General features: G+C 48.1%; 1 protein-coding gene across 1 annotated transcript in view; it reads right to left on the bottom strand.

The window, feature by feature from the left end:
- PDE10A (phosphodiesterase 10A) overlaps window positions 1-25,351 on the bottom strand; it is a gene marked incomplete at its 5' end in the record, with an annotated part of 124,367 nt that overhangs the window by 26,551 nt on the left and 72,465 nt on the right. The window contains 11 exons of the mRNA XM_079780166.1: window positions 809-995; window positions 3,374-3,466; window positions 5,923-6,065; window positions 7,412-7,463; window positions 9,282-9,340; window positions 10,312-10,362; window positions 12,005-12,160; window positions 13,844-13,984; window positions 23,279-23,328; window positions 24,246-24,366; window positions 25,171-25,199. Of these exons, the coding sequence (XP_079636292.1) occupies window positions 809-995; window positions 3,374-3,466; window positions 5,923-6,065; window positions 7,412-7,463; window positions 9,282-9,340; window positions 10,312-10,362; window positions 12,005-12,160; window positions 13,844-13,984; window positions 23,279-23,328; window positions 24,246-24,366; window positions 25,171-25,199 (1,082 nt within the window). The remainder of the gene's footprint in view (window positions 1-808; window positions 996-3,373; window positions 3,467-5,922; window positions 6,066-7,411; window positions 7,464-9,281; window positions 9,341-10,311; window positions 10,363-12,004; window positions 12,161-13,843; window positions 13,985-23,278; window positions 23,329-24,245; window positions 24,367-25,170; window positions 25,200-25,351) is intronic.

Below are 25,351 nucleotides of genomic sequence, written 5' to 3'. Positions count from 1 at the left end.
CTAAATTATTAAGGTGGTAACTTCCATTTCTACTGATTGCACTTTATCAAAAGTTAATAAAATGTTCCCTAACTTCAAAATCCCAGTCCTGTCACGAAAGGAATCCTAGAGTTTATAACAGACTAGATGTCCAACTCATTGAAAATGGAAAAGATGGTAAATTCAACTCCTCTAAGTGAGACGGCACAGGGGAGCGGAGGCACCTGCAGTGGGCAAGCAGGCAGGACGGGGAGCTTCCTGCTCCTGGCACCGCCCTCCTCACGCCAAGGCGGCAAGGCCAGACAGTGAGGCTCCGAAAGCGCCTCCCCGCTCATCTCCGTGGACGTGAGGCCTGAACAGCTCACCTTGTTTAACTTCTCCCTCCCCCCGCAATGTATTTTTATTGATTTGAGAGAGGAAGGGAGAGACAGAAACATCGATGATGAGAGACAATCGTTGAGAATCATCGATCGGCTGCCTCCTGCACGCCCCCTACTGGGGACTGAGCCTGCAACCTGGGGATGTGCCCTTGACCAGAATCAAACCCAGGACCCTTCAGTCCTCAGGCCGATGCTCTATCCACTGAGCCAAACTGGCTAGGGCAACTTCATTTTTTTAAAGAACAGATTCTCACCTTGAAATAAATGCAAAATACTAGGGGATTTTTTTTTTTTCTTCCAAGGCCTGGCTTTTTCTAAATTTGAGCCACCAGGAATTGGTTTAATGAAGGAATCTTAAATGGAAAAAAAGACACCCTCACACTACTTTATTCCCATTGTTTTAAAGTTACTATTGCGTAGTGAGAAAGGTATTTAAAAGCATGGCTCACGTTGGCACAGTGCAAGGCTAACGCACAGAAGACGGCGAACATCTTGAAGTTGTTCTCGTCCGTTTTGGAGAAGGCGCTGCCACTGATCTTGTTCACCATCTGCACCACGCCGATCACGCTGCCGCGGCTCACGATGGGCATGCACAGGATGTTGCGCGTGGTGTAGCCCGTGTACAAGTCCACCTCCCTGTGGGGGGCGGGGAGAGTAAGCAACCACACACACACACACACACACAAAACAGAAGGTAAACGACTTATTCTACCATAAACCTCAACTCTGCAAGTTACATGCTCCTATTACAAATACCTCTAATGGAGCCGTCAGCTCCCAAAGTCAAGGACCCCGTGGCATTTGGAAGTGTTCTACTTAAACCTTTTTAAAAACATTCTAACCGGTTTGTTCTTTTGTTCTCAAGGGCTTTTCAGAAGAGGATCCAGAGGCCTTCGGCTTATTGCTCAGCTTGAAGGACCCAGCATTACTGGGAAAACACCAACTGTCCATCCAGAGGAAACTAGAATCAATGTGGTAAGCGAGCACGTGCCTTTGGCCTTGGCTACATTATGAGGTGAACTTGCTGAGCAAGCATACATGGGCGTGCAGAGCGGGCCCGCACCAGCGCTCCTGTCTGTACACAGAGCTCTCGAGGACTAGACCACACCACCCGCTAAGGCACTGCGCCCAGCCCCCAGCAGAGACGCCATGGCCTGCAAAGCCCAGAGCACTGCTCTCTGATTCTCAGAAGTTTGCCGACTTGGATGTCGAGGAAATACTTTCTGAAAGTTAAGACTCCGTTCCACAGAGGCAGCCATGACGTTAGGCAACCAGTGGGATGGGGCTGTGTGCCTGGCTTCTCCCAGAGGCCAGTGTTTCTGAGACACGGCCACGTGGCTGTGTGGGGCAGGGTCCAGCCCTCTGATCGCTGAGGAGGATCCTATGGTCAGGATGTGTCACCGATTCTTTACCCGGTCACCAGTTCATGGACATGACCAATGGGTGACCCAGTGTGTGGCAGCATGAACAATGCCGCGCTCAAGACTGGCTTCCACTGCTTTGTGGACGGGGTTACCGTTTTTCTTGGGGACACACCCGAGCAGAGCTGACTGAGAAGAGTCAGCATCTGCTTGTCTTGACGAGAATCCACAAACGGCTTTCCGAAGTGCTGGGCCATCACACAGCCCATCCGCAAAGCGGAGCGTCCGGTCCCTCGCCCGCCAGCCCTCGCTAATGCCCATCTTTAAAAATCTCAGCCCTTCACGTCTGTGTGTAGTGGGATCTCACCCTCAATTAAGTTCATGTTCCCTCACCTCAAAAGTCCTGCGTTTATTGGCCCTTCACAGCTTCTTTTGTGCGGTGCCTGCTAAGACCTGTGCCCTATTTATCAAACAGTTTGCGTTGTTTTTGAAAAAGCAGACACTCAGCATACTCTTTATTGATAAAACACATCACTAGAATAGATACAACCTGTGTTTATATCCAAGTTGTGTATGTTTGACATTAATAAAAAAATACCTGATAGAACTTCCTACTGTTTCTTTTATTTAGTGTCTCTTAAAATAAACTGAATGCTTGATTTAAGTGAACACTCTGGTCAAAATATCTGAACTATTACTCCCTAATAATCATAGCATCAATCTTAAGACTCAATTTCTAGAGATTTATTAAAATTATTATTACATGATTGGGTTTCTAGTTCTCCAAAGAAACACAGAACAGACAGAACAAAACCCTCTACGGCCTCCTGCTCCGACCCCCACAGCCTCTGACAGCAGCAGCAACCGGCCCCGTTCCCACTCAGCGTGTCAGGCACAGCCGACAGACATTTATAAGTATTTCCTCTCATTGTAAAATAAAAACAGAACCACAAGAGAGGCATGGTCGTACCCAATTTAAAGAGGAGGAAACTAAGGCTCAGAGATGAAGTGACTTACCAGGTCACCCCAGAGCTCTAAGTGACAGGACAGTCACCCTAAAGTGGCCCTTACGCCCGGGTGCTACCAGAGTGGGGCGGGACAGAGTGCTGGCACCACAGAAACAAGCAGCTTTGTGACGGCACACTTTTGCTTTTTGTTGCTTTTACGGTGTTTTAAACCCCGTTAGCTGGGAATCACTAATGGTCTGGTGCCCATCGTTTGAAATATCTGAAAGCACTGACTCCTGATAACAAGGTCGCTGCAGAGAATTCCCAGAGCCGAGAGGAAAGGAGGGACTGCAATGGGGTGTGAGCTCGGGCTGCACAGCGACCTCAGCCAGGGGTCTCAGCCCAGGGGTCTCGGCCCAGGGGTCTCAGCCCAGGGATCTCGGCCCAGGGGTCTCGGCCCAGGGGTCTCGGCCCAGGGATCTCGGCCCAGGGGTCTTGGCCCAGGGGTCTTGGCCCAGGGGCCTCAGTCCAGGGGTCTTGGCCCAGGGGCCTCAGTCCAGGGGTCTCAGCCCAGGGGTCTCAGCCCAGGGGTCTCAGCCCAGGGGTCTCGGTCCAGGGGCCTCAGCCCAGGGATCTCGGCCCAGAGGTCTCGGCCCAGGGGGCAGGAGGGCAGAAGCCAAGGGGGAACAAGAGCTGCTTGCTGCACCTGTTGAAGCGCGGGTCTGCGTAGGCATCCGGAATGTTTAGCACTTCCCCCGTCCTCGCTACCTGGCCAGCAATCCCTTTCTCAATGGAAAACCTGCAAATACAAGAGAGAGGAGCATGCTCACTAAGCACAGATGCTGTGACCCACTTTGAAACCGCTTACTGCCACCAAACATTGAACAGAAAAGCACTTTAAATGCTTGGATCCACTTTACATTTACACATTCTAAACCATATTATTATAAACTGTGCAAAGATAAAGCAGAAAAACGTTGCACAGTAATCACTTGAAACCTTGATTTTAAGATATAATTCAAAATATGTGAACTTATACTGAACCACAAATTGAAATTGAAAAATTAATTAGCACTCTCCTGCACTGACCAATAGCAATCCTTCATATTGACAATGTACATTATCATTTACAATACGCTTCAACCTACATTTTCTGCGCTAATTCTCACTGTGGTGGGAGCTGAGGCCCATATGGGTTCCGCAATTTGCTAAAATATGTAACATGTCAATGGTACAAGGAAAGCAAGAACACACTCTATAGCCGTGCACGCCCTACCACACATATAACCAGAACCACAAGCTCCGGATATCGGAGAGAGGACACGACTGGAATGCTAAGGCATTTGCAATACAGCACGCTATAAAAATAACACACTTTAACACTGCTCATGTTTTTATTTCTCTAATTTGTTAAATTTAAAAATAGTCAAAACACAAGCATTGTCTATACTTAGGTTTTGATATTTAATATCAACATTTTCTATTATAAACACATTCTCTCATATATAGTTTTCTGATACAATATTATCATCAGTCACGCACTTATTTTGAAATGTGGTTAGCAAAGGTGTCTGCCATGCACACATCGTCGTACTTCTATGGCTGGACAGAACTTTCATCCCAGTTTCCGCTTTATAGGAGATAAGCATTATTGAAATAAGCTCCACCTGATGACTGTCACTGAAAATATTCCAAAGAAAGTGGGTATGACACTGACGGCACTGAAAGGTGAGCCCAACGCTGCCTGAAACGAGGTCGCTTCAAGGTTGCGTTTTCCTGGGCTGTGACCCGCGTGGCCATGGCAACGCTGACGCCCTGAGCAGGGGTCAGAATGCACTGTGGGATCTGCGCGGGACGGCTTGGTCACGGGTGGCCTGACTGTCCCTTTATTCCCACTTCAGGCGGCTGCCCTGCAAACACATCCCCGTTGGCTGGCCCCTCACTGCTCCCAGCCCTGCGAACACGCTCCACAAGGGCCCGATCTCGCACGTGAGGGCACCAGTGCTTCCGGGAGGGAAAGGACCTCCCGCAAGAGGAAGGACTTCGCCCACAGACTAGATCCAGGCTGACTGACCTAAAAAACAACCAGCCTAAATATCACCATTAAAAACCTAGAGAGTGCCTGTCAGCCAGTCACGTGAGTGGAACATAGCACTATCCCCTAGGGCCGTGGTCGGTAAATTGCGGCTCGCGAGCCACATGCGGCTCTTTGGCCCCTTGAGTGTGGCTCTTCCACAAAATACCACAGCCTGGGCGAGTCTATTTTGAAGAAGTGGCGTTAGAAGAAGTTTAAGTTTAAAAAATTTGGCTCTCAAAAGAAATTTCAATCGTTGTCCTGTTGATATTTGGCTCTGTTGACTCATGAGTTTGCCAACCACTGGCCTATGGCCTGGAGCAGGACTGCCCACTGGGGGACAGTGGTGAGCACCTGCAGGATCACGTGGTCCTCTTCACACCTGGTTAGTGCCCCCGTGGGACAGACAATGGCTCAAATGAACAGCGATTCCTAGTGAACAAGGACACTGCTTTACTGGGCTGCTGTGACCACCAAAGCATTGAGAGGGTTATGTGGAGAGCCGTTAAACAAAGCACATAAAGGAAAAAAAAGAAAATGTAAAAAAAAAAAATCCAAGTTTTGACTGTTCAGTTTGATTCCCACACATCCTGACAGTGCTCCCTGCAGGCGTTGGGACTGTGACAGGACGGAGCCACCGCCAGCCACACAGACCCGCTCCGCTCCGTGACAAAAGCTGCCACTTACAGCACGAAGGCGGCTTTGGTGTCAAGAGGCAACAGGAGTGTCACATGACTGATCACACCGCCTGCTCAGTTACAGAACAGCGAGCTGAAGTCATCAACCCTGCAGGTCAGCGCCCACTGCGGCTGGACTTTGAGACCGATGGCCACTGGTGCGGAGGGGGCGCCCCCTCTTTCAGCTCGCCTGCCCCTAGACACGGGAAACCTGCCGCCTCCATCCAGGCGGGAGCGCCTTTACCTACCTGGGAGCACTAGTCAGTTTTTCCAACATGATTTCCAAAAGGACCGCCTCCGAAGACGGCGTTTCCGGGGGACGCTAACGCTTCTCGGCGCGGTTTGGCCGGCACTGCAATGCCATTCCCAGAAGCACTGCCTTCAGGAGGCGGGTCCTGGTGGGAATGATACCACAGTGTGACAAGCGGTCAGCGCACCTGCGGGGCACAGAGCAGTGGTGGCAGGACCTGCGGCTGCACTCGGCACGCGGCCGCGCCTGTGTACCTGATCTCCTTGGTCTTCTTGAAGACGGGCCTGCCCTCCTTCACCTCCCCGATGTCGAAGAGGTCGGAGTACAGCTCCTGGTTCTTGTGGTCCACCTGGAAGAGGGCGCAGCGGTCGGCGTTCACCAGGTTCTTGGCATAAATCTAAGGGCAGACGATAAAGCACTGGTAAGCCGACGAGAAAGGCATCAATTTCGCATCAGAAATACATCCTCAGTTCAGTTATAGCAATAAAATAAAGTAAAAAAACCACATGATTATCTCAATGAATACAGAGAAAGTGGAGGTTGAAACCCAATTATGATTTTAAAAAACTAGGAACAGAAGGAACTTCCTCAATCTGATAAAGGTCATCTACAAAAAAAAACAACAAACATACTTCACAGTGAAAGACTGGATACTTCTCCTCTAAAATCAGCAATAAGACAAGGATGTACACACTCTCAACATCTATTCAACACTGTACTGGAGGTTCCACACAGGACAATTACACGGGAAAATAAAGGGCATCCAGCTGGGACAGGAGAAAGTAAAACTACCATTAATTCTAGATGACATAACTCCGCCTACAGAAAACCCTAAAGAATCCACTTAAGCAACTATTGGGAATAATGATCTCATCAAGTTTGAAGGATACAAGATCAATATACAAAAACCAATTTTACTTCTATACATTTTTAATAAAAATCTGAAAATAAATTTAAGAAAACAATTCCATTTATAATAGCATTAAAAATAAAATATTTAGAAATAACTTTACCAAAATAAGAACAATAGTTATGCTTTGAAAATTACAAACGTTGCTCTAAAAGTAAAGATAATGTAAGTAAATAAAAAAAGACCCCATGTTCATGCTGGAATACTTAATGTTGTTAAGATGCCAAATTGATCTATGAATTCAACACAATCCCTATCAGAATCCCATCTGAATTCTTTGTATAAACTGACAAGTAGATTTCTAAAAGTTATACAAAATTGCAAGGAACCAAAAATTATTGAAAAAGAGGAACAAATTTGGAGGACTCTCACTTCCCATTTTCAAAACTTTCTACAAAACAACAGTAACCCAGATAGTGTGAGACTGTCCTTGAGGAAGGAAGAAAGATGGATGGGGGTAGGACCAAGAGCCTACAAATGAGATGACGGCGGAGGTGAAGTAGCAGGGACCTCCATGTCAGGAAGACTTGGCTGGGAATTCCCCAACCAGCACATGTACAAAGGCCTTTAAAGACCACAAAAAGAAACTCAATGTTTTCAAGGTATAAATGTTTTCCATGCTCACCACTAAGTAATGAAAAACTCTGAGGTATTTTTCAAAACGTTGTTTTACGCCCTCCAAATACACAGAAGTAACCCAAAAACCCAGACAACACCTCCAGACCCCTTCTCACCCCTTTAGACGTTCACATGTCCGGTACATTACACACCCCACCATACACTAGGCATGACTCTAAGTAAGTAAAACATTGTCAAAACAAGCGGCAACCTACCATGATGTGTTCAAGTAGAGAATCTATGGCGACTATGTTATCAAAATACGTTCTGCAAAAGAGGACAGGAAACAGTGAGCGATCTTAGTGAGACAGAGCGTAGGGCACTTTGAGCACGTCCCCCAGTTGTGTCCTCACTGAAATGAAAGCATAACGATATATGTCTGATTCCTGCCATTTCTGGAACAATCCTTAATATTATTTTAAAGAGCTTCATGGAACGTTATCACCGACTTTGGCCTGCAGATTCTCGTTTCAGAGGGAGCATTAAGGAATTCTTTCATTGATAAGTACTGATGCAGGAAGTCTGTAGCGTTAAACTAAAAGTAGGAAGGAATAAAACTAGGTTCACTACATGTAATACTGTCATTAATAATTTTGATCTGAAATGAAAAACTTTTAAATGTGCTACACCTCATTAATACGGTTAAGATGTAAATTTACCACTGAAAACCCAACAAGTTCGAACGTAGCTGAACTGTACTGAGGCAGCAACGTCACTCACTGAGAAGAAACACCAGAATAAACACGCTGGTGAGGTCCGGGGGACACACACAGTGAATATACGTTCCGTAGGAGGAGTGGAAGGAAGTGTTTTGGAGGTGGCTGGTACACCCACAAAAATATAGACCTGATGAACAGAGGACCCATCAGGGGGCATGGAGTGTAGGGGTGTAACAGTCCCGCAAAGAAGGCTTCTCAGCGTGGGCTGTGTTGGCGAGGCATGCTTTTAGCACAGGTTTGCGTACATCCAGCCATGTCCTCGTAATGAGGACAGCGCATAAATAAACCGTGCCTTTCTTTTAAAGACGTCGTTAGCTGGAACACGCTAAGAATTAGGCTCAGGGCCCCGCACACTGAGGAACGCATGGCCAGGAAGCGGGGAAACAAACTGGTTACCCCACCGAGCAAAGTGACATGTCACAGGCAGGAATGAACGGGGCTTCGGAAAATTTACAAGAGATTCAAGCCCATGGACAAGAGATGCTGAACAACTTCGCTTTCAGTGTGTTTTGAAATAATATCACGTGCCCCACAGCTATTATTTCACTTTATCTCAAAGATTAGGGGATCAAAGAGGATCTCCCTCAATTCCATGTTTCTCTAACTTTATATTTAAGAAACTAAGTGTAACACAAAGCAGCGACTTCAGACTAACTAGTCACGGACGCTAGGAGAGCGTGGGAGGGTAGAGCAGGCAGGCCCGAGGGCTGCTGGCAGCCGGGAAGGCAGCCGCTCTCCCGTGTGAGCCCGGAGGCCTTGACCCCGCCGCACCTGCGGCAGCCTCAGGTCTCAAGGGCAAGCACAAGCGGGACCCCTGTGCACCTGGGGTTCCATCAAGTTCCTCGGCCTGCGGCCACCCCCGCCCGGGAGTTTCTCAGGTCCAGTCTCGGGTGATGGGCCTTTTCTCTAAAATCCTGTCTCAGCTACTGTACACGGGAAAGTTAAATAGTAATAATAGCATTTCGCTGACTGACGTTTACAGAAAATGCCGGAGAGGTCTTTTTGAAAGGAACTAACTAGAACATTTCCTCTCTACTGCTGTTAGTTTTCTCCCACAGACAGACACCCCGTGTCTGTACCATATGCATAACCCATGGACACATGGGGGGGCGGGAGTAGGGTGGAGGGGGTCAATGGGGGGAGAAAGGGGACTTCTATAATACTTTCAACAATAAAGATACATTGAAAGAAATGCACAGCAAACTGCAAATGAGAACCATCGCCTGCCTGTCTCCGCCCTTCCCCGGCAGCGTGAACGAGTGAGCGAGGCTGAGAGAGTGCCCCCAACCCTCTCGGCCCGCCCCCCCACCTGCCCAGTGCAGTCACCAGCAGCAGCAGCCACCCACCCCCTAAAGCGCACACTCACTTCGATACGTCCAGTAGAAAGTCATTCAGCTCAGTCTGTTTGGCGAGGCCTCTGCATAGCTGCCATAGGAAACAAAGGCCATTAAGGGTAGCAGATGTTTGCTTCTTTACAAGTCAACATTCCAGAACACCACTGACCTTGTTTAACGTAAAAGGTGGAACACAATCGCTGGCTTATAATGCCGTAATACCGTCAATCCCAGTTCATTTTTCTTGAAGGCTTAAATGTGCGAACAAGCACTTCATACTTAGGACCTCATCTGATCACCACAAACACTGCCGGTGAGGGACTGACTGTGTAACTGAGGTGGGAGGAGCTCAGAGCCTTGCTCAGACCCCAGAGCGGTGCGGGGCGCGGGGCGCGGGGCGCGGGGCGGAGCCAGCATCTGGTCCAGGCCTCCAGAGCTGCTCGCTCTTCAAAACCCTTCCCACTTGGGAAACTGACGTGGGCACATCTTCCATCCACTCTCTCGTGTCAGCTCCCAAGTCCTGCTCCTCAGCCCCCTTTCCCACACTTAGGGCTTTTCTCTGCATCACCTGGGCCCTCCTTGACCCGAGCTGGCCGAGGGGACTCAGAAAAGCAAAACACGAGGAGGAGCAGCGGAAGATACAACGCAGAACTGTACCCGTGTTCCCTGAGCTTCACAAGTCTGGCCCCCGTGAAAGCTGTGCAGTGTGTAAATGGGGGCATTTTTTCCGGAGAACCAGGGTCTGAAAGTCAATGTTTGTTTCCATACACCATTTGGTGGAGAGGATGCCTTAACTTAGGAAACGGAGTCAGAGAAATATCAATGTTCCTACCAGTAGGAGACTGATCCTGGGCTTTCGGGGGGGGGGGGGAACAAAAATCCTAATAGGACACATACCCTTTATTGCATAAACAATGGGCAACTGTATATAAGTATATAAAAATAACCGCCACATAGTTAAGCCAGCGAGTAAGGTTTTAGAAATAACATCACTAAGATGCAAACGGAAAGCCCGAGGCTGAGGCCAGCCCCCCCGGCAGGAAGCCCGGGACAGGGACCCACCTGCACCTGGTGAATGGCGACAGACGCCCAGGCAAGGTTCGCTGTTGCCACCTGCGGAAGGTGAGAGAACCAGGTTAGCCAGGTGCGCCAGCCCCACCGCGTGGAGGAACACTGCCTGAGGTGCCAACACAAAGCATCAAACATGGACAGGACTTCTTACATTCCGCCTTCCTTTACAATGGAACCCAGTGCGTCCTTGTTCCCCTTCATTGGGGATAGAAAGGAACATAAATGGATTAAAAGAGCTAGAGTCCAAGGACTTCAATATAAAATAATTTTAGTGTAATAACAATGCTATTAAAAAGGCCTCTAACAGCAACTCTACAAGGAGGAAGCATGTCTAAACCTTTGTTGACGAGTGCTCACATTACTCACTCCTACTTCTGCTGCTCCCCATTCACCTAGCCAGTATTGACCTGGTGTCTACCAGGTGCCGGCGCTGTCCTCGGTGCTGAAGACAGGGCACAGGGACACAGAACGGCTGACTGTGGGGACAGAAAAGGAGAGAGAGCCCAGCCGGCGTGGCTCAGTGGCTGAATGTCGACCTATGAACCAGGAGGTCATGGTTCAATTCCCGCTCAGGGCACATGCTCAGGTTGCAGGCTCGATCCCCAGTGTGGGGCGTGCAGGAGGCAGCCGATCAATGATTCTCTCTCATCACTGATGTTTCTCTCTCTCTCTTCTTCTCCCTTCCTCTCTGAAATCAATCTATAATAATAAAAGGGTAATATGCTAATTAAACCTGATGACCTTCCAGGCGAAGAAGCCACCCGGGTCCCGGATGCTGGGTGGTGGCTGGAGGGAAGCAGCCTGGGTCCCGGGTACTGGAGGGAAGCTGGTGCCGGCAGCCCGGGGCGGGGGGTTGGGGTGCGGGGGGAGGCCTACTCTTACACGAATTTTCGTTTTTGGGCCTCTAGTAAAAATATAATTGAAAAAAAAGAAAAGGCAAGAAAGAGCGAGTGCGAGCACAGCGCTTCAGCTGGCAATGGAGGCCGCAGAGGACCGGGAGCAGGAACCGGGAGCGGGGACAGGAGCGACGGGAGCCTCGGTGCTCACATGCTCCGGGAGGCCGCCGGAGGGGCCACACTGGAGGCCACCCCTGCAGAAGGGGCTGGAGCTGGGAAGGACGAGGACACACACAGGCTCTGACTGGGAGCCCTGCAGCCTTGCTCCAGGGGCTGGTGCAGGAGGGGAAGGTGGGCACAGGGTGTGCCATCCGGGGCAGTGGACAGGTGCAGCCAGAGGGAGGCTGCCCACCCGGGTGTGGCAGGCATGCTGCAATGTTTATTAATGTATTAACGAGCCAATTCCCGCTCAGGGAAGAGAGACGGAGTGCACTGTCCTCTGCGTGGATCTAGTGCTGGCACCTCACGCACGACGGACTCGAGGAAGCTGACATTTTTAGGAAAACGTGAGGACCTCCAGAATGGGGGAACTGTCTGGAGTCACCTACTGCCTTGTCTGATTTACAATAGGAAGTACTCTTACTTTTATTGTTTCAATGGATTCTCACTTTAAAATGCCTAATTTCCAGTTTAATCAGTCCCCTCTCTAAATAACCACAAAAAAAAAGTTTTTAAAAATAATTAGTATAGTACCAAAAGCAAACTGTGGCTTTAACTATTCATTCATTCATTCACTGCGACTGACTGAGCGCCTCCGAGGCCAGCCCAGCCCAGCCCTGCCGCCTCACCTCCTGCTGGCGCAGAGAGAAGGCGTCCTTGCCCCAGTGCCGGTACAGCTCCAGGATGCCTACCAGGTCGCCAATCGCCGTGACGATCGGCAAACAGAGAACGGACTTGATCCGCGTCCCTGATTCCAGTCCAGTACCGCCTGGAAATCGTTCATCCTGGAAAATTAAATGGGAAAATGTAGAAGTTCAGTAAAATAAATGGAATAATGCACTTATGACCCTTATTTCTGTAAGAAACCACCTCATACTTACAACCAATAACAAGCAGACCTTTTCAAGGAAAAACCAAGTGACTTGGCCACCATCGGCAGTGCTTAAGGAAACGCTGGTCGTCAGCAGCGTGGCTCCTGGACAAAGCGGCTCTGAGCCTTAGCTTTGTGCAGCAGGGCTTCACCCACTCACACACATTAATTTCACGCAGTAATCAAAGAAATGCTGATGGCTGACATCTGTTATTCACCACCTGCTACTGTTCTAGAACTTTTATAATGGTGTGTTAAGTATAATGTCACAAGTGGAAATTCAAATGTAAATACCATATGAAGGAAATTATAAATTACATGTTTCTCTTTTATTTTGAAGGTTAAAATAACACAAAAGTGGATGATCATGATAGTCATTTTACCTGAACCTCAAAGACTGATATTAAATATTCAAGTCATCCAATAATTGTCAATTTTTATCAAAAGAAAAATTGGTTCTTTGAATTTAATAATTTTCTAGCTTAGCCAAATCTCTCAAATGAATTAATATCAAGACACTAATTCTACTTGTTCAATTTCTGTTGTCTGCGGGACGTTTTTCTTGAATCTAGAACAGCACAAATCTACACTTACTAGTATAATTTACAAACCTTTTGAAAGTTTGCATATACAATAGAGCATTTTCAGATGACAACTTATACAGTGTCTACTTTTAATACTTTTTAAAAGTGAAATCTACTTTCCATTTTCTTTCTTTTTCTAAATAAAATAACTAGTTACCTGATTTGTTCAAGGTCATACAGATAGTCAGAGACGGAACCACAATTAAAACCCACATTTCTGAGTCTCATTTGGTAGTTTTCCAGAGCAAATGGATTGCACCCAGAAACCTGTTGGCGCCCTCGTCACTCGGAGAACTCCACTTTGTATCACGGTCTCTGCACCCGTGCTTCATCGGTTCCCTAAAACTGCGCCTGCCCCCGGGGTCTGCTCTGGCTAACGACAGGGCAGAACATGTGATGGGAGCACAGACTCGGAACCTCACAGGCATGTCTGACTTCCTCTCTTAGGACCCCGGCCGCCACCATAGAGCGTGCCAGGCCACCCTCCAGGCGGAGGGGAGACACACGTGGAGAGCCGAGGCCATCTGAGGCCAGCCAGCTCTGAGGAGGTGGCCAGCTGATGGCAGCTGTGTAAGCAACCCAGCCAGGCCCAGCCCAGACCAGCAGGAGGGCCCGTCCAGACTCAAGGGAATAGCAGGTGGTTGTTGTGTGACACCCAAATTCGGGGTCCCCCAGCGATGGCTATCCATTCATGCATATCCTGCTAGGTTGTGACATACAGATAGTTACCACTTAGTTTGCATGAGGATAAATACACATTTTCATGTTCAGCTATACTGCCATACGTTCGAATAAAAACTATTCAAATCTAGCACTCAGTGAGCATAGAAGACATGGTTTTCTGAGTACAAAAACTCTGTTCACATACAAAGTCATGACTGACCTGTGTCTTGCTTTGATGCTTTAATAAAATGGCTTAAATGATACCATCAGCGTGCTAAGTCTTCTCTCCATTAAATTACACCTCCCCCACCTCCCGGAGGGGGCGGCACACAGAGTGAGGAGCCACGTACCCCAAGGATGTCTTCCACGAGCAGCGTCTTCCGGGACTTGGCCACGTAGGCGGAGGTGGTGGTGCCCTGGGCGATGGGCCCCGCGGGGATGAGCCGGGGCTTGCCCTCCTTGATGCCAGGGGGCGTGAACACGCACAGGCTCTGGGAGGAGAGAGAACAGGTTTGTAGGCTTCCGTGCGCCGTGCCATGGGGCAGAGACTCCTGGCGTTTGGTGACAGTCCCGAGAAGGCTGGTGCTGGGGAAGAGCAGACACGAGGGAAGGCTCAGTGGCCAGCCTGGAGCGTCTGAGCTGAAACACATCCTCACACACAAACAGGCGAGATGCAGGACTTGAGTGAATGTGCACAGAAAGGCTCTTAAAATAGCCGATTTTGCTGTCTCCACAATAATGACATGAAAGGAAAGGAAGCTGTCCTTGGGCTCAAGATGGTATCTGACAAGAACCAGACCCGCCCTCCCTGCAGACTGGGCCACCGACCTGCAGCGGGTCAGTGACAACGTCCAAGGGTGCGGCTCTGTCCTTTCCCGGAACCCTTCCTTTCTCAGAGCCTTGTCTGCTCCGCACACGCAGTCCCTCCTCTCTGGGAGCGGGCCGCCTGCCGCACGCTGTGAAGGCCGCGCAGGACAGCAGTCAAGACCCGGCTCTGCGCGCAAGTTCTGGACATGTCTGGGGGCACCTGCCCCTGTCAGGTGACTGGATGGGAGGGTCCAGTTCTGACATCATTTTCAAATAAATGTTTTTAAAAATATGATCCATTATTTTGGCTAAATCAAATCCTATTTCAAAGAACTATCTACTAAACCAGAATGGCTCGCCTATGGGCATCCCCTGGGCGCTGGGCAGCACTCTGACATGACTCCGTGATGACACACCCAACGTGAAAACCACTGAGGCTCGGGTGATGTGTCCCAGCCGACTGCCATCTTCGATTGGACTGCTGGGGCTTCCAGGTGGAAGGCCTGGAGCGACAAGCATTAGACCACCTCTCACGCCAAACCTGTCCCTCTGCGCTCAGGCCACCCCCACGCTGGCTCCAGGGCAAGGCAGGCGCTGGGTGTGTTCATTAACTTCTCAGTTGAGTGGTTTGCAGGCTTTGTAAGGCCAGAGACCCCTTTTTCACATGACATCTCATCTACAATCACAAGGCAGTGAGCTGTCTACACGGCCTCCCACAGCGGGAGAACTGGGAGAGGGAGCGGGGACGCCCGGCTGCCTCGCACACCACCGTCCGGAGGGGCAGCGCCGCTCCGGTCACCAGCGCACCCGCCTCAGCCAGGGCGGTGCTCGCGTAGCATTGGCCATTGGGTACGTGCCTGTGGAAATACAGTTTAAGTGCTTCTATTGTAAAGTATTTAAATACACGTTACACACTTTAAAGAAAGTAAACATTTACACTGTTACATACAAGATGATGAATAACCATTTCACCTCACTCATTTTTAAAGAGGCCAGAAGTCAGAATCCCTGTGTGTGAAGCTGCTATCTTTCTATGTGCATATGGCACAGCGGCGGCAAGGTCTTTGCTAGATGTACCACCTCTCGTCGCAATAATTCCGTGTGCGAGACTGGGCGGAGCGTAGAAAAATGAGTCAAGAACAGGAAGAGAGATGATTTCAAGACAGAAATTTACAGGATGCGGTATATCTGGCTTGAAGACAAATCGGAATTGATGATGATTTTCCCAAGCCCTGGGGAAGTTCCTCATGAGGAGATGCCGGGCAGTGTTCCCGTCTCCACCAGACAGGCTCAGGAAATGAACTGCAGGCGAACCGCGAGGTGCAGACGGCTCTTGAGGAGCTTCCCGCGCCGGATGGAAGGTCCGTTCCGAGCAGCGCCCAGCAGCAGCTCTTACTCATTACCGCCGTGCTGACTGCTGTTTGTCGTTTTGGATGACTTTGCTCTATGCGCGTTAAGAATGGATTTAATAACATCTTCACGTTATACTTAGAGCATCATAAAAAAGCAAGTTTGAACAAATGATTTAGTGGGAGACAGAATACTCTCACAACTTATTTTAAATACCTAATTTTTAAATGAAATGGGAATGTGTGATTCATTACCATCAACTAAATCGACAATTCTACTTCCTTTGGTAAACACTTGTTCTCATTTTTCCTTCTATATGCAATTCAAAGGTCACTTTATTCATGAAACTTCATTTTATGGGAAGGCTTTAACTCACAACCAGTTAAACTTCAGAAACACTTTTTAAGATGAAGTTATTTAGGTGTGCCGTTATTTCTCCTCGGAGACGCTAGATGGCGCTAGGTGGCAAATGAACCTAGGTGCATGAAGATGGCATGAGCCCACACCCACCTGGAACTGGAAGTAGATAGGTGACTTTGTTTGCACATTTCTTACAAATAAACCCACTAAAGTTTATTGCACAGCTGAAAAAGCCACACATTTACTGTAAACTACTGGCTCCAAACTGGCTGCTAAAACCAACAGGCGAACAGCTATCTAGGAACTTACTTGATGTATTAAAAACTATTAATGTATTATTAGACCCTACAAGGTGCTCAGCTTTTACAAAGAGCTCTTATGGATAACACAGGAACACTAATGATAACACCATGAAGTATGCCAGGTGCCAACCAGCTGGGGTGTGAGCAGGCATGAAGAGAAGAACTGGAAGAACCCTGAGGGTTGAACTGAGCCCAGTCTTCGTCATGGAAGCATTGGTGTTGTCCCACAGCGTCTCTAGAGCACCTGCCAGTCACGTGCCAGGCGCTGCTCTGGCCGGAACTCAGCGGCACCCACTTCCTCTCACAGCTCCCAGCTCTCACAGGTTCACTTCTTCTACCCAAAAAGGCCTTTATTTTCCCTTCTTATCTCCTGAGCACGGTCTTCCAAGCTCTGCTCAACAGAGCCAATCAGCCAAGCTGCTTTCAATGGGACCCACCCCCAGCACCCCATCCAATGCCGGGGCTCGGAGCACCGTGGGCTCCTCCCTGATCACTTCAATGCCACGTGCTGTGATTTAGCGTGGATTTCTCCATTTCCCCTTCTGGCTGCACATTCCTTGACAACAGAAAGGACTTGTTCTTTGCCTTTGTATGCTCTGCAATGTAGCACCGTTTCTGGTACGTTGCAGGTATTTAAAATGGCCTGTTGAATGAGTAACGTTCTCATGACATAACCTTTAAGAATGCAGGTTAAATGAACTCTGAGAAAATGTAAGACTCTTGTCAAAGTCACCAAGTAGTGAACTGCACTCACAAATCTGCCTCCAGAATCAAACTCCTGTGAAAAGCTACTCAAACAGTATGCTCAATCAATGTCCTACTGGTTTTCAGAAAAGCATTACTTTAGCACTATCTTCAATGTCTTCCACTTACTGGTCTATAGGGTTTCTATCACTGTTTGCTTAAATAAAGTAACTTACAGTTTCCTCGAAAACTGTCCATTTTATTTAGACTTTCACTTTTATCAGTCCAAGACCCTCTCAGATTTGTCGTTTTCGCTGTAACCATTGTTTTATTTTTAAATCCTTAGGCGTATATGATGGTTTTCTCCTCCTTGTCAAGAGGTTTAACAGTGGCTTATCTTTAAAGGACCTGGAGTTCCTCGGGGACACAGACTTCCTTTTCCTGCGTCCATAGGTTAAATTGCTCAATCCCAAGAGGCAGGGATTTTAATTGACGACAGTGCTTCTGGTATCCAGGACAGGGTCATGTGATCGAGCCCAGTAAAAACGTGTCCGAGCAATACATCCACTTACTCTTCTTCTCTTATTAATGTTCCAAAAAAGTATAAAAGTGTTTAATACTTTAAGGATGTGGATTTTCCACTGTGAACTAAGTTTGTTCACAACTTTAGCAATATTGTAATTCAGTTTCATCACCATTGTTCTCTAAATATTCCACTCACTGTATTTGGTTTTTTTCTTTGTTCAAAGAGTAACTGGCTTATTGTTTACATTTACATATAAAGGTTAAATTTCCTTGTTTTCAGCCATTACGGGATCTGAATTCCTTAAATAGGAGCTAAATACATCAATGTAGAATATGATTTAAAGAAAGGGAACCCCGAGTTGGTAAATCCTAAAATAAGAAACTGAATTAAAGATAGAACGTTTTTGATCTGTCAGCAACTAAAAGCACTCCTGCATTTTCTGCCCATTTTCTGTGAGTGTTCTGCGTTATAAATTCCAAAGTTCCAATGTTTATTGTGTAAACTTCGGGGGAGCTCGACCTTCACCGCAGACTGACCTCCACAGATCAGGCGCCCTCCCTTCCAACCGAACCCTTTCTGCTCGTGCTCTCGTGTACGTGCGCTCTGGCCGGCATCTTGGGGAGCAGGTTTGCTCCAGCTGAGTGTCCTTTTCCCCACGCCTCTGTGTCTCCACGTCCCTCTAGAAAGCAGAAGGAAGCTGGGGGGGGGGGGGGGGGGGGCGGGGCTTTAGCCTGACTGACTTTTTTCTTTCTTTTAATAGGTGGACCTATTCTACTTGTAATTTTGTTGTGACATATTTTTACGATGAGTTTCATAATCAGACTTGATATTTTATTCTTAGTGTTTTAATGCTATTTAGCTTGTTTGCTATACTAGTAACTTTGTGTTTTCTTTACATTTTCCTCTCATAATATTAATGCCGATATTTAATTATACTACTGAAACTTTTTGATATATTCAAATATTACTTAAAATTATGTTTCTCAATACATCAATTCCAGAAAATTAACTATCTCTACTCATTCTCATTCATGAAAAAAAGAATACTTTTATAAGTATAAGAATTTTACAATTCCTTCTATCTCTATCTCAATCCATGGTATTTATTGATCTACACTTAAAATTTTTATCTCAGTCTATTTAGGTTGCATATTGTAATTTTGTCACCAAAGCATATACATTTTGTTTTGAAAGTAAGTTATTTAAGAAAAGCTTTCTAACTATGATTCAAAATCCATAGGCAATCTTTAAAAACATTGATAAACTTGTATAAATGGTAACTTCCATGTGCAAAAGGAAGGAATGTAAGGAAATATACATGCATCTGCTCATCTGTGCAAAGAAGTGTTTCATTTTATTGAATGGGGGTATTAGCTTACATTGCAGAAGTATATCAACATCTGTTGTAAGTAAAATGGCAGATTATATCATTTGACACTCCTGAAAAAAACAACTTTAAAATTATGTCAAGGTGGGTGTAGTATCATTTGCAAATCTTTTATAACGCCGTGCTGGGCCGAGGCGCAAGGAGGACCCACAAACATCGAGAAGGAAGGGTAGACAGGGATTCTTCAGGTAAGAATCCCTTTTCACTTTTCCAGTGAAAAAGCCAGATAAGCAAATTACCAAACTGGGAAGTAGCAACCAAAGCCTCGACATCGAGACGTTCCCTCGGGAAAGCCGCCTGGTGACCCGAAGGCGAGAGAAAGCCTGGTCCTCTCCAGGGAAGGCTCGCGGGAGACCCTGCCGGGGCCAGGACCTGCCAAGGGCTGCCCCCGCTGAGCCTGAAGGCAAACACACTCACAGCCACAAGGGCACCACACGGAAACCAGAGCCTCTTGCATTTACTGCCCGAGCAAGAATGGAACTCTCCTCTGAGAAACGTAACTGTGCGTCACGTGGTTGGAGACCAGAATATCAATTGTAGGCTGGAAACAACTCAATCAGATAACTTAGTTTAATGGTCTTGAATTGGCCACGCCTTCTGCGGGTGATAGGCAGAAACAAGCACATAACCTGTCTCTAGGAAAGAAACTGCAACATGAGCTTAAAGAATACCCACTGGAGCCCTAACCTGTTTGGCTCAGTGGATAGAGCATGGCCTGTTGACTGGGTCCCAGTTTCGATTCCGACCAAGGCCATGTACCTTGGTTGTGGGCACATCCCCAGTAGGGGTCGTGCAGGAGGTAGCTGATTGATGTTTCTCTCTCATTGATGTTTCTAACTCTCTATCCCTCTCCCTTCCTCTCTGTAAAAAAAATCAATGAAAGTATATTTTTAAAAAATAATACTCGTTGTAAAAGGCCCAAGGAATAATATGATTCATAGTTGAAAAATGGAAAACAAAACACATAAGGAAATAAGTCACCTTCTATGAAAGATGGAAGAAATGAAAGAAAGGAAACTGTAAATTCAGAAAGAATATAAAAAAGGTATAATTCATCTATTTCAAGAAATAAAAGATAAGTCCAGGGGATAAAACACTGTAATGAAGGACTGAGACAAATGGAAAACAACCAAAAAGTGACTGTCTTCTAGTCAATCTACAGAGAGATGACATATACCCACCTGAGCCCTTTATGCAGCCAAAGCATCGTCACAGAACGTGGTGACAGACATATTCAGAGGCAAACACTGGTTTCCATCACAGGTCCTTGTCTAGGGAAATCCCAGGGGCCAGAGGAAGGAGGACTCCAGATGGAGAGCAGAGATGCAAGGAGTGAGAGCGAAGGGCAGCTACGGACACAGCTAAGGAGACACTTAGGGGAACGTCATAGTGTCTCCACCCGCAGAAACGCCTCGCCCCCACGTCGATTACACAAACGAGAAAATACAGTCAACAAAATACAGCAACCACCCCAAGATTCACCTCCCAGATCAGCTCTCTGCCTCCACGAAGCTTATGTTCTAGTGCAGTGGTCGGCAAACTCATTAGTCAACAGAGCCAAATATCAACAGTACGATGCCTGAAATTACTTTTGAGAGCCAAATTTTTCAAACTTAAACTTCTTCTAACGCCACTTCTTCAAAATAGACTCGCCCAGGCCGTGGTATTTTGTGGAAGAGCCACACTCCAGAGGCCAAAGAGCCACATGTGGCTCGCGAGCCGTCGTTTGCCGACCACAGTTCTAGTGAAAAAGCCAGATAAGCAAATTACTAACACAAATCACAGATACTTGGGCAATTACAGCCTCACTGAGTTCTGCGAGGAAGCAGGTGCCATTAGGAGAGTGTAACGGGGGGTGTGACCCAGGAGGGCCAGAAAAGCTGCCGTTTGCTGTGGCCCCTGCTGCCACCCCAGGGGTCCACCGTGGCACACAACGTAGCTGTCCCTCAGGCGTGGGGACGGCAGAGGTGCAAGGCCCGGGACCAAGACAGAACACAGCACATCAGCTGACGTGAGGAGTTCAGGGCAAGGAGCCAGAGGAATGCAGAGAGGGTGTGAGGTCACCCTCGACCAAGCTAAAACGTGGGTGGTGAGTAGCAGTGAGAATGCCGATCTGCGCTGTGTCACTACAAGTGCAAAGCGCTTTCTAATCACACAGCAGAGGAGGCTACTTCCCTGAGCGCAACATAGAAAGGCGTCTACAGACCAGGAAGCGCAAACACGGCAAACGTCACTCAGCTGTGTTTGCACTTTCTGGCCCAGCCGGTGTGGCTCAATGGTTGAGCATCAACCTATGAACCAGGAGGTCAGAGTTCAATTCCCGGTCAGGGCACATGCCCAGGTTGTAGGCTCGATCCCCAGTGTGGGGTGTGCAGAAGGCAGCTGGTCAGTGATTCTCTCTCATCATGGATGTTTCTCTCTCTCTCTCCCTTCCTCTCTGAAATAAGTAAAAATATACTTTAAAAAATAAAATAAAATAAAAAAAGAACATGGGTCTGGAATCTCGATCCCTGCTCTGAGAGCCCAGCCCTTCTTGGGGCTCCCACACACTGGGAACCCCTGGCCTCTGGGACTGCCCTACCCCCCTCTGCCAACTAGGTCTCCCCATTGTCCTTCCCCTGAGCAGAAGAGGCCTCCTAGAGCAACAGCCCCAGTTTTGGGGTTCCCATTACTTCTCTTCAGGTAAACAGCCTGGAATGCTGAGTCCCAGGTCCAGGTTTCAGCAGAGAGTCTGCAAGGTCCCAGTGTGGGTCACAAAGAGCTGTGGCTGAAGGACAGGTGACATGGGGACAACAGGCCAGCGTGGCTAGCCTGCGGGTGGAGATCCCAGGGCAGGAGTGGAGACAGGCGGACTCCCTTTCACCCTGAGCTCATAAGCCCGGCAGTAAATAAGAATAAATGCAATCATACCAGAATTTTCTAAAAGAAATTCTTACTTTTTAATAAAAATCCCAAAATTTAGAAATAACTTTTTAGAATGAACAGAAAACAGTGAGATCCATTTGTTACTTTAGTATCTTAGCCACCTTCAAGTCCCACCAGCACGGGAAATGTAAAGTAGGTGGGGGCGGCAGGGACATCTGGATAATGCCCCTTAATAAGCACTCTCGGTGGCTGTGTGTATGAGCGGCACCAAAAGACATGCTGGGTGAACACAGAAATGACTGAGAAAAGGTCCCTAAAGACCTTCCCGTCCCGTAACAGCGACTGCAAAGCAGAGAACACGGGGCTGAGGAGGTGCGGGGTCCCCTACGAGGTAGGGAATTCAGCCAGTCGGCACTGCCTGCACCTCACTTTCCTGCCTGCCCTGCTGCATACTCACGAGACCACAACCAACCTCGGAGAACTGCGTCTCCACTCCCCTTCCCATTTACATCACACGAACAGCCCAGGACCCTGAGTATCACACGCAAAAACACATGCCAAATCTCAAACCACAGCGCCACACGCACAGCAGGAGCTTGCCAAATCAATGTGTAACTGAGGTGCACATATTTAAGCTATGAGTGTAAGTATCGTCGGCTCAGAACATCCTCCTAAAACGTGTGTGTGTTTAATGCCGCAACAACACTGAGAGGCCGGGAACTGAACACCGTGAGATTCTCTGCAGGACGCCAGCTAAACCAGCGACACGGCCAGTGTGCCCCCTGGAGGAGGGCCGAGCAGCCACGCCAGGGCCCCCTGGAGGAGGGCCGAACCAGGGCCATGCAGCTCAGGGAGTCACTTCCTAGAAACTCTCTCCCAAAACGCTGAGTTGTCTTCAACAATCTAAAAGTCACATTTCATTTTACTTCTTAAAAAAGGTTCTTTATTGACTTTTAGAGCGAGAGGGAGAGGGAGAAATGTCAATGTGAGAGGGAGCATTGATTGGCTGCCTCCTGGACTCCCCCACTGGGGACCGAGCACACCACCAAGCAGGTGCCCTGCCCTGAAATCGACCAGCAGCCTTGCAGTGCAGGGGGCTCTGCCCCTCCACTGAGCCACACCGGCCGGGGCAGAAACCACCTCACACTTTAGCGATGCTGAACTTCTGTTCTCCCTTTGTTCTGCTGCAGACGGTGTGTAGAAAGGGCTGTCCACAGGGTGAATAACTTCTTCACAAAACAGTAATCTAGAAATGTCGTTGGTGAGGTAGAACACCACACACCAAAACCAGAGCCATCGATAAATTGTAAGACTTTACCCCTCACTGTCGCCATGTTGGTAAAATTCTCGGCTGGTAACACCACATGTAGAAACAAACAGTAAGGTGAACTTAAAGCACTTCATTCCAATACGTCTATTACGATGTTAACGTAACAGTTTACTTTCTAAAAAGCTTATGACATTTTCTTAACTAGGGCGCCAAAATCTAAATGTAGATACTTACATTATTGCACTCGCCAAGGAAATACAGTGCAAATCCATCCGCTTTTGTGGCTGCCAAGGCAATGAGAGAGGAAGAGACTGATGGGACAGGAGACACAGCACGGGAGCCTCGCGGCGAGGCCTCAGCACCCAGACGGTCAGCGGGCTCCTGACGGTCACCCGTCGTGCGGCAAGCGGCACACAGTGGCCTGGGCTTTACTCATTCACGTAAGTGGAGCGCTCCGTTTACTTTCATCAGCCATTGCCAAGTGTAAGATGTGACATCCTCAACCCACAGAGCAGGCAGTGTGCTATATAATAACGTACTTGGCAAACTTGAAAATCAGAATTATTGAAAAATATTTTTAAAATCTGAGAGTTGTATTTAATTTTCAAAGTATTAAAAAATACTAGAAGTGGTTTTCATAATATTGAATAACCAATATAAGCATCGGCCAAAAAGAATTCTGCTCGCATCTGCGTATCGTCCCTGAAGAGAACATGACCGGACTTTTCTAACACTCTTCAGGGTCGGCTGGCGGCAGCCCCCACAGCAGGGAGAGCACGGCTCAGAGCAATGCCCCGAATTTACCTCCTTCCCGCCATGCGTGTGGCCTGTCTCTGCCGCAGCGTTCCCAGCGGTCAGGTGGTCATAATAGTACATAAAGTTGTCACCCTCCCAATAAATTTAAAGTGCTGCTTCTGCCTTAAAATTAGTGATTTCTTGTATAAATGTGACTTAGTTCAATAAAACTACACAAAGAAAGCCAGGTTTGAATGAGAAGGCATCGTACATTCCATTTAAATTCAGGCAGATGCTGTTTTTGGGATTCTGATGGTCTCAGAATAAAACATTTTCACTTCAAACGTGAGCCCAAGAACAGAAGGAAGCGCATGGCACCCTCTGCCCCTCCGTGAGCACACGGTGGCGCCCTTCTCGGCCAGGCAGCGGGAGCCAGCCGTCCGCCGTGCGAGCCACGCGGTCTCACCTGTTCTGATGATGCTGCTCAGCTCGTACAGCAGCAGCTGGTTGTCCCCGCCTGTGTCCAGCCGCTGCTCGATGTAGCTGTTCAGTTCATACACGACTCCCTGCATGTTCGTATCTTGGTACTTTAATAAAAACATAAACGGCACAATTAAATATAATAAAAATTCCTTTGTTCATAAAACATACTCACTCTGTATGACTTTATATACTTTTACACAGCATGGTTTAATATATTCTACAATAAAATAGGGGACAAAGTAAAACTGCTATGAGCTACTTAGAATTAGCATAGAGCCCATGCATGTCTATTTATATCAAATATCCAATGTCACAAATCGCAGCTGTGTTTCTCAGGTTTTACATATAATGTTGCCGGCAACTTCCTCAGTGAAAACGGTCCAAGTCTGCCAAGTGAGTGAAGCATCGTAAGAAAAGCCACCCTCATGCACCCCCGGGGGAAGCCCAGAGCATCGCCGTCCGGCCTCTGCATCACTGTGGCTGCCACCCAGTCCCGCCCCCCCTCTACCACCTTCACGGCCACTGCGTTCAGGGCCGTCCCACGGACCCTGGGCCCCATCCAGGGACCAGGGACACACACAGCAGGTAGGTGGGGCCTGGGAGAAGGTGGCAGCCGAATCTGCGCTGCCCCCACCACAAGCCATGCCGGTCTTCTGTAAAACCAGAGAGCAGGCTCCGAACAGCAGCTTCCCTGCGATCCAGCTCGCCCCCTAGGCCCCTTCTCCTAACACCAGCCAAGGTGAGCTTGGAAAACAAGACGAAATTCTGTCACTACCTGCTCCCCGTGCACTCAGCTCTCTGACCCCTTATCCTCAGCCCCTGATCCTTCAGCACCGAGGGCTCTGAGGAAGCACACCAAAGGACGCCTTTCCCATCGGGGGTGGGAGAGTGAGGGTCCCCACACTTACCCTGCTGACTTCCTTAGGCACCGACTCATCTGGGGGAGGGAGAAGGAAGGGAAACACAATTAGAACTCGGCGCAGGGTCTGGAACATGCAACACGTCCTTCAATAAGCAGAAGGCTTCACTGCAATGCTTCCTCGTATGAAATCTAAGAACCTGGGTTTTAAAACCTTTAAGTAAGTGTCA

The sequence above is a fragment of the Cnephaeus nilssonii genome (assembly GCF_951640355.1).
Source record: "Cnephaeus nilssonii genome assembly, chromosome: 9".
NCBI classification, from domain to species: Eukaryota; Metazoa; Chordata; class Mammalia; order Chiroptera; family Vespertilionidae; genus Cnephaeus; species Cnephaeus nilssonii.
The sequence above is the reverse complement of the archived record's forward strand: the minus strand, read 5'-3'. Positions and strand labels throughout refer to the sequence as shown.